Source organism: Leptonychotes weddellii, chromosome 8, assembly GCF_054177405.1.
Source record: "Leptonychotes weddellii isolate Sample4059 chromosome 8, ASM5417740v2, whole genome shotgun sequence".
NCBI lineage: Eukaryota > Metazoa > Chordata > Mammalia > Carnivora > Phocidae > Leptonychotes > Leptonychotes weddellii.
In genome coordinates this window covers 19136576-19150336 of record NC_138376.1, presented here as the reverse complement: position 1 = coordinate 19150336, position 13761 = coordinate 19136576, and the positions used below count along the sequence as shown (strand labels likewise).

Below are 13761 nucleotides of genomic sequence, written 5' to 3'. Positions count from 1 at the left end.
CAGCTTGAACCACATTATGAAAGAGTGACTGATGGAGGCTCGTCTTTGATTCTCCGTGGTGTCTAGGAAGCCAGGCACACAGTAGAGATTTGACACGGTTTTTTTTTAAGTGACTGCGCTGTGTTTCTTTTTGCTTTATTATATGTATCTCATAGTTTTGTTAAGTAAGTATTTACTATGGTCGAAATTCCCGTTTCTTAATTTACTTTTTCAGGTGTGAACATAGGTGAAGTCCTAGATAAGCGTTACAATGTATATGGCTACACTGGCCAGGGTGTCTTCAGTAATGTCGTACGAGCCAGAGATAATGCAAGAGCCAACCAAGAAGTGGCAGTAAAAATCATCAGAAACAATGAGCTCATGTAAGTTCAGAAGACCTATGTAATGAAACCTAAAAACACAGGTAGTCACAAATGAACATTTTTAAAAAGTAACACAATCTGTAAAAGTATTGAAGTTATAAAATAACAGAAGTCTGGTAGTGAATCTGCTGCCTTTTTTTCTTTTATATAACAGAGGTAATTGCCATACCCATAGGTTTTAATAAGCACAGTCTATACCACACACTGAGCTGATGTTAAAGTCAACTTGCCATCGGCTTTAAAACACTGGAATAATGTTACAGATGTATATTAACATCTTCAGCTGCCCTAGGCTTAGAAAATATTTTAAAGCCATTTTAAAAATATGGCCTATTGACAAATTATAACTAGAATTTTAGAGGAAAACCAAATGTTAATACTTGGTAAGACATCCATTCTTAGTTTCTTATATAGTGTGGTTCCATTTTTGTTAAAATAGCATTTACATCAAGACATTTTTTAAATAAAAATATGCAGGATTGGGGGCACCTGCATGGCTCAGTCAGTTGAGCGTCCAGCTCTTGATTTCAGCTCAGGTCATGATCTCAGGGTTGTGAGATTGAGCCCCACATCTGGCTCTGAGCTGGGCGTGGAACCTGCTTAGGATTCTCCCTCTCCCTCCACCCACACCCCCCCGCCCCCAGAGAAAAAAGAAAATGTGGAAGATTGAATTCCCTTCAGGCAGGGTGGGTTTGTTCCTCCAGTGTTTTTTTCTGTTAATTATTGTGGAAATAAGCTCCATGGAAACCATATTTCACTAAATATAAAGTATTGTGTGAGTGACCTACAGACTTGTCATTCCTCAACAGATTTACTATTAGTACTTAAAAATCCAAGCTACTTATCACCTATGGTAAATCAGACTGGAACTAGTAAATATTGTTTAGGTTTCTTAAATTCTGTATTCAGTTTTGAACTAATTTTCTTTTCAGGCAAAAAACTGGCTTAAAAGAACTAGAATTCCTGAAAAAACTTAATGATGCTGATCCTGATGACAAATTTCATTGTTTGCGACTCTTCAGACACTTTTATCACAAACAGCATCTCTGTCTCGTATTTGAGCCTCTAAGGTACACTGTCAAACCTGTACATTACTAAAAATTTAGATAAACACCATGACAGATTTCTGGATGTTTATTTTTTCCAGTTAGCTCTGGTTTTTTTTTTTTTTACTTTTGGTTAAGAACTAGCTTCATGACAGTCATTAATGTAAAGACCGTAATTGACCACATACTATGTGTCAGATAGTAACCTTATGTAGCCTTCAGCTCAACAGAGATTCTCTGAAAGTTAAATACTTCCAAGGAAGGATCACAATGTAATAAAAAGAAATGGGAGTAGTGAAGTAGAAATAGTTTTGATCTTCAAAAGTATGGCTTCAGTTTTGGGCTTTCAAATGTAAACCCATTCTAAAATCAATAGGAATTTTACCATTGTGTGTCTTCCCTTCCATTTATTTTGAAAATTGAGTTTTATTGGAAAACTGTCTTATTTATATACAGGTTCATGTGCTCTCATTTTAGTGTAGAATAATTTATTAAACATCTGGGCTCATGAACAGATACTTTCATTTTAGTTAATGTTTTGGATTTGATTTTACTTCATGCTTGAACATGGTTTTGCCTTTTTTATTTCCATTTTGCATTTTAAGCCCTAATTTTGTGGGTTTTCTTTTTTCTCTCCTAAAAGTATGAATTTACGAGAGGTGTTAAAAAAATATGGTAAGGATGTTGGTCTTCATATTAAAGCTGTAAGATCCTACAGTCAGCAGTTGTTCTTGGCATTAAAACTCCTTAAAAGATGCAATATCCTACATGCAGATATCAAGCCAGACAATATCCTGGTAAGTCAAACAATCAGGCTACCTTGTATATCCATATAGGTTCTTGCCAGTAATGTGATAACCACTGTATTATTCTAGAAATGATGTCTTAATAACTCAGCATATTACTCATTACAAAGGACTTAACCATGTTTACTTTTTTGGAAATTGGTCCATGAAATTTTATAGTAAAGTATGAAGAAAGAGGAAATAGGCTATTTTCTCAATTTTTTCCCTTAGATTGATGGATTTGGAGTACACACAAATCCCAAAAGTGCCTTAATGTAGTAATGACGGGCTTCCTCTGGTATCTAAACACAAAAATGCACATGTTGCTGTTTTGAAATGGTGTTCACAGCTCTTTGTTCTCTAATTTGTGGTCTGACAGGCTTAGAGACATTTAAGGAATTATCTCTTAAATAGAGGTACGGAGTAGGGTTTTATAGGTGCCCAGGAGGGGCCCAAAGACAGCAGAGCTAGGTTGTGATTAGATGTTACGTTGAAAGGCGTTCCTTTCACATTCTTCATCTCTTAACTAAAGACTTCTGGGATGGTAATATGCAGCTTTCACAGGGTTTGTGTTTTTTAAATTTAGAAGTAATACATTATCATAGGGGAGCGATGAATACACACATACTGCTTCCTTCCCTGGCACCATTTATTCACCCCTGTTCTGAGGTATTCAGAGTTGGGGGTGTGTTCACAACTTGGGGAATTCCTACCTTGTCTGCTAATAACATTCTACACTTTTTTTTTTTTTTTTATGATTTTATTTATTTAAGACAGCACAAGCAGGGGGGAGGGACAGCGGGAGAGGGAGAAGCAGACTCTCCACTGAGCAGGGAGCCCAAAGTGGGGCTCGATCCCAGGACCCTGAGATCATGACCTGAGCCAAAGGCAGATGCTTAACTGACTTGAGCCACCCAGGTACCACTTTTAGAAGATTATGATGCCATTAAAGTTTGTTAAGGACTCCTCATCAGTAGCTTAGCTCTTAGTTCAGATTTTTCTTCTTTTTTAATATCTTAAAATATATCCTTCCAGACTACCACGTTAATAATGAGACATTCCATCTTAATAGGTTTTGTTTGACTTTACAGTGTGTTACACATCTAATATAACCTGGGGTTAGAGGAGCTAAGTAATTACAGTGAAATAAATGAATTGTAGACTTCATGTTAGGATTGAATTGTAGACTTTTCAACTTCATAGTTAATTTTTACCTCAGTTTTGTTTCTCTATTTTAAATTGTGAAGTATACCATCTGTATCAAAGAACGTATAAAATACGTAAAATTTAAAGGTAACTATGCAGTGAACATCTGTGTAACCACCGTAGAAGTTAAAGAGTAAGACATTTGCCAGTATCTTAGGAGCTCTTGTTTTTAAAACTTTATTTTCCTTGAGTTACTGCTACTCTAGTATAAGTTTACACATGGACTTCAGACATTGAATGTTGTCTCCTTCCTGAGAAAGGAGGAAGTAGACATCAGAAAGAGGGAGCTGTTTGTGAATGAAAATCCAAAGCTTTTAGCCCAGGATTTCAACCATCAATGTGGTAGGAGCACCATGTTCCTCAGGGAGGATAAATGTTGTCTAGGAGTGCGTATAAGTGTGGATACCTTGAGGTTGTTGAAGGCATTTTAGCCAGCCCAAGAGTCCTACTGATAGGTTTTAATTTTAAAATTGTCTTGGGATTTCTCTGGGTTTTAAACTGCATCCTTAAATAGCTGAATGCAGTTTAGACTTTAAAAAGTTTCGGAAGTACTTGTGCATTTGAAGATACCGATTTTCTTGATTCCCCAGGTGAAGAGAATGGTTATGAATATGGCAGTGAAAAATAATCATTTCCATTAATAGCTTAATTCTGTGGATATCATCTGTAAGGGGCCAATCTGTAACACTGACCAAGCTTTATGATATCCCAGTAGAAAGTGGCTAGGACTATTTATTTAAAGTGTTAAGTTTCTTTGGGGTGGGAACCGTAGGCCAAGTTCAAGTCCCAACTCGGAATTTGTGTGTGTCTCTTTTGAAGGGGGGAAGGGACTCTGGAATATGAATTACCTTCACTTGTTAATCCTGAACATGCTTCTGACTCATGAGTGGCAGCAGCCATGGGAGCAACTCCAGCCTTTCTCAGCAGATGTCACTGTTACTGTGTATGTTGAAGTATTTACAAAGGAAAAAAAGAAACAAATGACTAATATAGAGTTCATATTTATCAGTTGTGCCAAATATATTTAACATTTTCTTGACTAATACCTTCTTTATATTTAAGGGATTTAATATTTTTTAGACTTGAAGTGATTGCTAAATTTGGGATGGTCTAGCAGCTTCGGATGAAGAATGTTTTTATTCTGTTTTTGTCCAGATTTAATCTGAATCATCCTCTGCTTTCATTGCTATCGTAATTTTCTGGCAACTGAAAGTTACCTTCAATTAATTGAAAGTTAATCTAAGTCTGATCCCTTATTAATGAATTGTCTTCATGTTCCTTTAAATAGTAACTCGACTTTATTCAGGTATTCTGGGGATTTTTAGAAGATGCTTTACTTCAATAAGATTTTTCTCTTACTACCCCTCCCTTTTCAAAGTAGCATTGGTTAAGATTAAGTGTACTTGGTATTATCCCATATTTCCTCACTGAAAAAAGTTATTTTACTAATTATAATCAAATATTTGATAGCTCTTAATTTTTTATAATAGGAAATTGAGTTATAATTAGAAAAGGAATTATAAATGGGTAACTTTGTTTTCAGTATTGGAAGTAACTTCTCAAAGCCAATTATTTTTATCTGATTACTTGTCTTAATTATTTCTGGCATGAATTAAACTTCCATGATAAAATGTTTTGCAGGTTAATGAATCAAAAACTATTTTAAAGCTCTGCGATTTTGGGTCGGCTTCACATGTTGCGGATAATGACATAACACCTTATCTTGTCAGTAGATTTTATCGTGCTCCTGAAATCAGTAAGTTTCTTCAAATGTTCTTTGACCTGGGCCATCATATGCAGTGGAAACAGCATATTTAATGTCTAAGTACTGTTTTCCATCGCACTTCAGCAGCTGCACGAGGTCATTGATGAGGAAGGGAACCGTAGCAAGTTCATCCTCCTCAGGTGGAATGGTGGTAGTTGTGACAGGAGTCTTGATCATGTCTGACAAGAGTAGCAAAACAATTGTGGAAAATCCTCGGCTTTAGAAGACTGCTCTTGATTACTCAAGGTCTGATTATCAAATTTATGGATTGTATGGGACCTTTGTTTTTGCTCTTCCTGTTGCCTTGGTTGAGGCTGGTTAGCACCTCCACCAAAGGTGAAATGAGAAAAGAAATACACATTTCCTTCTGCCCCTCCCCCCATTCCTTCCGCATTCCCTCATTTTTTAAGGTTTTTAAGTTTAAGAGTCTGTTAAGAATTAGTGGGGAAAAAACATGAGGCTAATGCCAAAGCGAGGTATTAAGATTGCAGTTATGTAGGCCAAGCTAAATTAATCCCCTATTAATGAAAATAAATAGTTGATTGTTTCTGACGTCATGTATTAAACTTCCATTTTGTTTTCAGTTATAGGTAAAAGCTATGATTATGGTATAGATATGTGGTCTGTAGGTTGTACCTTATATGAACTCTACACTGGAAAAATTTTATTTCCTGGCAAAACCAATAACCATATGTTGAAGCTCGCCATGGATCTCAAAGGAAAGATGCCGAATAAGGTAGGACATTAATGCGAGCTGTTATTTTTTTTTTTCCCCCCAAGGTCTTAGCAATAGTTTACTGTAGACCAGTGGATTGCTGACACTTTACTCATCACTAGTGGCTGTAAAACCATTTCAGAAAGGCAGGTGTATGGCTATTGTAATTCCTTAGCTTTTGTTTATTTCTGCTGTTTAAAAAACAGTGGATCTAATCAGCCAAGAGCTATCAGAAGTGAATAAGAGAACTCCATTTTCCTGTTCCCCTCTAATGTCTCTCTTTGCTTTTCTTTACCCTCTTAAATTAAGCAGGAGGGTAGGGGGCCATAGTTTAGAGTTGGAATTGAGGAAGAGAGATTGATGAGCATAAATTTGTTAAGCAACATACATGTATATTTGACTGTTTCATATCTTTGTTCTTCCCTTGTTCCATTTATTATCCTTTAATGATGGGCAGAGAAGCAGCCTTGGGAGCACACCGTTATTGGTAACAGCACCAAACATGCTTGAGAGGTGGAATGAAAAAAGATGCAGGTCAGGTTAGTTCAGATGTGAAGAAGGGCTCAGTTGTCAGAGAATGACGGGTGAATATTGGAAAAGGAACTTGATGGCAATCAGTTTATTAAAGATTGGAAGTTATTTGGGATAGGAAGGTACCAAGAAAAACTCACTTAAAATTGACATCTTTCTAACATAAAACTCACCCTTAATGCTTCAGCCACAATAATTAGTTTCAGAAATGAAGCAGAAACTTTAAGCATTTATAAACCTGTCTGAGGGCCATATCTTAAACTTTGATGATTTCAGCTTATTTGCTGAATTTCTGAGAGATTATACAGATTTTTCCCCATATAGGTCAGAAGCCACTATGTTTTTTAGGTACTGTCCAAATTCTCTCATGTTGGACTTGTTTAGAATAAGTTACACAGAAATTAGTTATGTTGGTATTTGTTTTAATGAGGTCTGACCTGTATCATTTCAGGGCTATTGGAACATAATTTGTAAAACGTCATCGGGTTTCTTAAGCTGCCAAGAAAAAAGGCCCCAACTGTGTAATATTTTTCCTAGGAACAAATGATTTTTTGTCTTTGTTTGAGTCTCAATTTTGAATAGTGAAAGCACAACGTGATATTATAATTGGTTTAAGTCACTGCCTGGGAAAATATAATTTCAAGTTACTGAGTAGTTTCAGGCACAGCATTTATATTAGCTTTTTCAAAGATGTTAGACTCTCCAGAGCAAGGAATCTAAGTGAATCCTTAAATGAGGAGACTAAATAAGTCCTATTTGTAACTTGTTATGTATCAAATTGTTGGTAGGCCAGACTGTTTTATAATAGTTCAAAACCCAAGTTTTATTTTGCTTTATTGCCAGATGATTCGGAAAGGTGTATTCAAAGACCAACATTTTGATCAAAACCTCAACTTCATGTATATAGAAGTTGATAAAGTAACAGAGAGGGTAAGTCTCTTTTAACTGTGCTACAGTAAATGATTGTCTTATTGTGAATGAGCTGAATACTGGGTGGTAGTAGGAGCTGTGAATATTTAAAACACTAAAAATAAATCCTTTTTGCTGGTGGCCAATTCCTGAATAAAACACAATGAGGTTATGAGAAAGAGGAAGGATTTTAAAATGTTTGTCTAGTATAATGAGTCTGTTTTTATCATAGGTCATAATTAGACCCTCTTCCTCTGTTCTTTGGATCATTTTCTTTCTCTGGCCTCCCATCCAGCTTCTGGACTGCTTACCAGAGTGATCTTTTTGAAACCAAATCTGATCATGTTATTCTCCGTGCTTAAAATCCCTTCATTGGGTTCCTCTCTGATGAACTCTGCCTCTGCTGTCTTGAGCAGTTTGCATACCCCCTCATGGTACTCTGTAAACCGCCCCCCCCGTTCCATACTTGGCAGGCAGCTGTGTCATACCTCTCTGCCTTTGTTCACAGACCATCCTGACCTTATTTGCCTCCTCTCCTTCCTCATCCCCTAAAAATAATTTATCCAACTTCAAGCCTCAGGGGAAATACACATTCTCTATGAGCCTTTCCAAATCCTCCAGGTTGAAGTAAGGACTTCTCTGTTTTTGCCCCGTTATATTGTCTGTTCCTAACTTTGTCAGAGCCCTTAACAACAAACACTTCCATGTCTGTCTGTCACCACTTCGGGGTAGGGAGAGGACAGTTAAAACAGGAAGTGCTTACTGTTAATTATTATTAATTACTTAACGGTGTGGGGATTTTCATAGACTTCTTTCTGTTAGCAGTTTGATCTTTTTATAAACTTGGAGTATGTTTTTTAAAAACTATCATAGCTAACTTGGGGTTGATTTTTTTTCATTCAGGTTTTTCGGTTACTTCTTAAAAAGATGTAGGGAATAGAGGAAGTCACGTAGAAGTTTTAAATGAGTAGATAATATATATATATGATATATATATACACACACACATATGTATATATATTAGAAGTTCTGATACACCCAAGCAGTCTGATTTAAATTAAGGTACATATGTTTAGTAACTCATGTAGACATACACATTTTTAAAAATTATTTTTAGGAGAAAGTTACTGTCATGAGCACCATTAATCCAACCAAGGACCTGTTGGCTGACTTGATTGGGTGCCAGCGACTTCCTGAAGACCAACGTAAAAAAGTACACCAGCTAAAGGACTTGTTGGACCAGATCCTAATGTTGGACCCCGCTAAACGAATTAGCATCAACCAGGCCCTACAGCATGCCTTCATCCAGGAAAAAATTTAAACGAGATGAAAGAAGCTCCAAGGGTTTGAGTAATTAAATACAAAGACTGAAGAAATTTCACAGCAGTTTATTAATGTATATAAACTTATAAATATTTCTCCAGCAAATTTGAGGAAGCATGATATATTTGAATTAACACCAAGGGTGATATTTCTTTTAGAAATGTTAGTTAATCTGTTTTGTGTCTTATGTGAAATTTCACTGTAGAACTGTTTTAATTGCCAAGACTGCACAAAATTACAGTGCTAATGTATATGGTTGCAGTTCACATAAAAGACAAAAGCATCTGTTATAAAATGAGTAGTAATACTGGGTGGTTGATTTATTTTTAGCAAACTTGGCTTCATATTGGTCTTCAGATAAAATGGCCAGCATAAATGCTGTTTATATTCACGTTTTCCTAGGTGTGTGTGTGCAGGCCACAGCAGCATGCCCTTGGTGTAGTCAGTGCCGAAAGGGGTCTGTTCCTTCTTGAGCCTGCCTGCAGGGATGGTCTCCTCTTTTAAAGCAGGTTGTGTACAACATTCAGTACACTGAAGGTAAGCTAAACCATCAACATCACTGGTGTTTTAAGATGTTATTTTACTGGAACAGTTGACAAATGAGGGATATTAGCTTTGTGGCGGAATTCCCTGCATGTGTGGTAACTGATCTTGTTTTATTTTTTGGCATTGCAACTGTGGCATAGTTACAGTTTCTGTTCTGTTCATCACATTTAAAATTGGAAGAGTACGCGCTTGATGGATAGAGCGCCTTCAGTGTACTGTTTCTTATTAACTTTAATTTTTTTAAATCAACTTGCTATAGACTTTATATACATTTTGTTAAATACAGTTCGTAGTGACGTAGAAACAAGGCATAGTTTTCCTTTACTAATTACACATGTTGAGGCCTAATTCTGAAAGTCCTCATATTTAAAAGTTAGACAACATAATGAAATTTTTAACTATTTGTATGTCATTTTGAAAGTGTACTGCTTTATGGTAAAAGTGTTTTTCATTTGTTCATTGTTTTCATTATTTGTGATCATGTTGTCTTTCAATACAGGCATAAACCTTCCACTCTTGAACAAAGCAGCTGCTTTTTAAAAGCGGTAATTGCTTCTTTACCTTTTATTTCTTTTGTAAATGAAGCTTTTCTTTAAGAATGTGACTTTAAAGTGTTGTCTATTGCATAAAACAGTTGACACTCACTTATTGTAAAGTGAAGATTGTTCTCCTGCATGTGAAGTGGACCATGCAGATTTCTGTATGTTCTCAGTATGCATCACTAGATAATAAAGTCTTTTGTGAACAAGGCATTTGTAGCCATTTTTAAAAGTTTTTGTCTTCAGTGCTGGTAAGTCAGGTAAACCATACATAGTTAAAAAGCAATCTTTCATTTCTTCCTTTAAGTCTTTAAAAGATTTATTTGTTAAAGATGTAAGCTTAGCCACAAGTTGATCATTTTATTAATAATCAGGATCCTAACTATTTCATCAAAAAAAAAAAAATCCTACAGATATTGTCAGCTTTCAGTGTAGTGAGATAATTCCTGTAGGTTACAGGGTGTAATTCAGGATTTAACTAATGTTTCTGCTATTTTCTCACTTTTCCTTTTGATGGTGCGGAAAGAGAAAAGGAAAACGGGGCACAGGCCACTCACCGCCTTCTCCAAGGGGTCTGATTTGCTGAGACACCAGCTTCACCTTCTTAACAAGGTTATTTCTGACAGCATGTGTAGTTAAACATTTAGCAACGATTTAAAACAAAATCCTGTAAATCAGCTTGGTTTTGCAACACAAAGGAATTTGTATTTTTAACATGGTAGGAGAGCATTTTCAGAAATGTATGTACATCTTTTCTGTTTGGGTGGTAAAATTAATGCTTGTCTTCCTGAGCATTGTGGAAAATAACCAGATTTTGGGGGTTTAAATAATATTTTTAAATTGTAAATGGGATTTTTTTATTCACCCAGGCACCTAATTACAACAAGCATGCACATTTTGGTGCATTCAAGAATGGAAAATCAGAATAGCAGCATTCTTCTGGTGGGTTTTGCTCCATTTAAAGACATGAAATGAACTACAGCCAGGAAGGTGATAGATGATATAATAAGCCAACTTTGAATCTACACCCCGTCTCTTCATGGTTTAGACTTACTAAAAATAAATAAAAGGTGGTTTCCATCTTCAGGTAGAGTGAAGCCTTTTAAATAAGGCATCACAGGTGCAGCTGTCTACCTTACCAAAATGGGTAGTGATTTTCCCACCATGACTTACTTTATTTTGGTGATAATATGCTGCATATTCAAGTCTTTGGTAGTTATTTTCACTCGAAATAGTTAACATTTTGATGCTTCTGGTGATTTTCGTGACTTCATTTTATGTAATTATTTAATAAGTAAGTTAACTTCCACTAGAAACAGTTCATCTTATGCCTTCAAAACTGTTACCTATTCTTTAAAAAACAAAGTTGCTTGTTACTTGTTCTTTGTGTTTTAGGTGCAGTTCAGTGGAAGATGATGACAGCCAGAAGACATGAGCTAAGGTTTCTGTCCTATAAAAGATTTAAAAAAAAAAAAAAGAAAGAAAAAAAAAAAAGAGTTCTCCATTTAATTTTTGTCTAATTTTTTAGTTTTCAGCATTATGATTTGGGTTTCGTTAATGTTTGGCACTTAGAATAGTAGTGCTGTTGTGGTGTACATCTGTAAAGTGCTTGTTTTATCATGCTTCCTGCCTCCTTCCCCTCCCCCCCCACAAAAACAGTAGTCAAATTTAGTGACTCTTTATGAAAGAGTCTTGAATGGTGAGATTCCACATAACACATGGCCATCAAAATTGGTTCCTAGGGTTTATTAGAAAAATAGAAACCACCAAAATCACATGTATCAAAAAGTAGTCTTTAGCTTTAGGTATCTTATCTCCTTGGCAGATGGAAAAGAATAGAAAGTGGAACTTTAAGACCACTGTTACTCAACTCCTTTAATACTCTAGTCCCCAACTTTCCCTTTTAGTAACTGTTTTTGCGAGTGCTCCAGTCATGGTCTTAAGATAGACAAAATATTTAGAACCACTGTCCGTTTTTCTTAAGTGAGAGAAGTAGATCTTTGTTCCCAAATTTAGCATTCCTAGATTTGTCTATTCTAAAAACCCATAAACATTCTTTATGTACATATACATGATTTTATTAGAATTAATAAGTTTGCTGAGGCAGAGATTTGGAACTTTGTAAGACCTCTGTTAGATGATGGTCATAATTTAGTGAATTATCTTTAGCCTGCATTCATATTTCAGAGTAGCTGTATAGTTTTCAAATAAGTTAATCTCTGATGAAGCATTTGTTTTATTATACTTCACAGCAAAAATATCCCGTGATTGTCAGATGTCAGGGTTCCTAAGTCTTAGGATCTAACCCTCAAAAAGATCATAGTTTTTTTGTAGTCAGGGGGCAGGTGAGATCCAGAATGCAGATACACTGTAGACCCTGTTCTCTATGTGAACAGGGTCATGGTTTTCATTTCATTTCATTTCATTTCAACAGGGTCATTATTTTCAAAGTCATGGTTTAGAGTATCGAGGTTGGAGTATCAGGTTGGACTATCGAGGTTTTGAAGGAAGGGAACATCTTAATTTTAAAGACCTTCCCAGTATTCCCATTCACCCCTTAGTCCTTATTAGTTGCATCCTGTTTATTCCCCAATGTATAACTCATTCCACTCTACTATTTTCAAAATAAGTTTGTTTTTAAGATACTGTAATTTTTTTCCCATTATAATAACCACCTTTTTTCTCCAAAACAAATACTCAGGACATTTCTACAATACAAAAAAATGTATGTTTTATGGTATGTGGTAGAGGCAGAGAAACGTGTAATGTTCTCAGATCTGTTTCATATTTGCATTCCTCCTACTATGCTTTACCTGTTCTTTATCATTTTGTAACGCTAGCTGGGTAGGTAGAAATAAATCTCTGGAGTGAAACAGAGGAATCACATATCTTCAGATTTAGGCCAAGTAGTTAAAGAATGCCCTTTTAAATGTTGGAGATAACTCAAGTAATTTCCTTTCATTAGTTATAATGACATTAGAAATTGGGCTTCATAAAAAGTGTTTCTTTCCTTGTAGTATCGTAGTTCAAGCATATATTCAACATGAGTTTATCATCCTCCTAGATGGAATATCTTCCTTATGGAAATGTTCACTACAAATTCATTTATGTTTTTTTACATGTCAATAGTGTACACTAAATTGACTTTTAAAATGTTTTCCAGTTATTTGATAGATATCATCATGGCATCCTTAATTTTTTTTTTCTCCTTCTGTATGTAGGGTAAGGGGCTATTCTTCTGAAGAATCTTTCCATTTAGTGATCAAGATATGGAAGCTGGTCTCTGAAAATACTCAATATGTATCCCAGTTACTCGTGGTATCATTTGAATTGTAACTTGCATTTTAGAAGCAATGTTTCCAATTATTGGGAAAACTTAATAAAATATGCCTCTTGTTACCATATTGTTTCCTGATTTTTCCTGTGCTGGAGTTTGCTATTTTACATTTAGTTTTAAGTTCACCATTTCCTACCTAAGGTTTCTTAGATGCTATTTCACTGGTGTTCATAGATGTGCTTTGAAGGGTATTCTGTGCCCAAATATGATTGGCAACTGCCAGATTAAAGTTAGATATTTATGTTAAAACTTCTCAGAAGATATCTGATGTACATTGTGAACCTCAGTGAAGGAGAAAGGTGTGGAGAGAAGTTTACCAAACCACTTGGCAGAACCTGCTGCATGGAAACGGCTAATTTAGTATGATCTTCCTTACAAACATCAAAATCTTTCCTAGCAACTAAGTACAGAACACATGCCAAAGGGTGTGGTATTCATGTTCTTGTTATATACATTTCTGATTTGGTTACCTAATAATGAGATAACACCCTTTTCTGTAATGATTTAAATCAGTTGGTTCATTGTAGATGGGGAAGCCTGACAAATAATTGGACTGTATCCTTAGTCTATCCGCTCCTCATTTTCTTTTAAGGAAACATTCTCAGCTTAGAACAAGCAAAAAACCTGTAAAATACCTAAGAGGAATGGGGAGATTGAGTGAATCTTTAATGCAAAGCAGGACTGGAGGAGGCAGGGC

General features: G+C 35.6%; 1 protein-coding gene across 17 annotated transcripts in view; it reads left to right on the top strand.

Annotated features, from left to right (window-relative positions):
- Positions 1–13129, top strand: part of PRP4K (pre-mRNA processing factor kinase PRP4K) — a 37958-nt gene extending 24829 nt beyond the window's left edge. Inside the window, exons 9-18 of one of the 17 annotated variants that reach the window (XR_014147561.1) lie at positions 215–362; positions 1295–1432; positions 2052–2205; positions 5041–5155; positions 5749–5900; positions 7254–7340; positions 8437–10339; positions 10597–10669; positions 11123–11168; positions 12949–13129. Coding sequence is in view for 2 of the 17 variants with exons in the window: in XM_081827749.1 (XP_081683875.1) it covers positions 215–362; positions 1295–1432; positions 2052–2205; positions 5041–5155; positions 5749–5900; positions 7254–7340; positions 8437–8640 (998 nt within the window). In the remaining 15 variants the exon portion in view is untranslated. Of the gene's footprint in view, positions 1–214; positions 363–1294; positions 1433–2051; positions 2206–4218; positions 4345–5040; positions 5156–5748; positions 5901–7253; positions 7341–8436 lie in introns of those variants that run through there. The other 16 variants (XR_014147568.1, XR_014147567.1, XR_014147565.1 and 13 more) reach the window with 16 other exon arrangements.
- Positions 13130–13761: the final 632 nt, after the last annotated feature.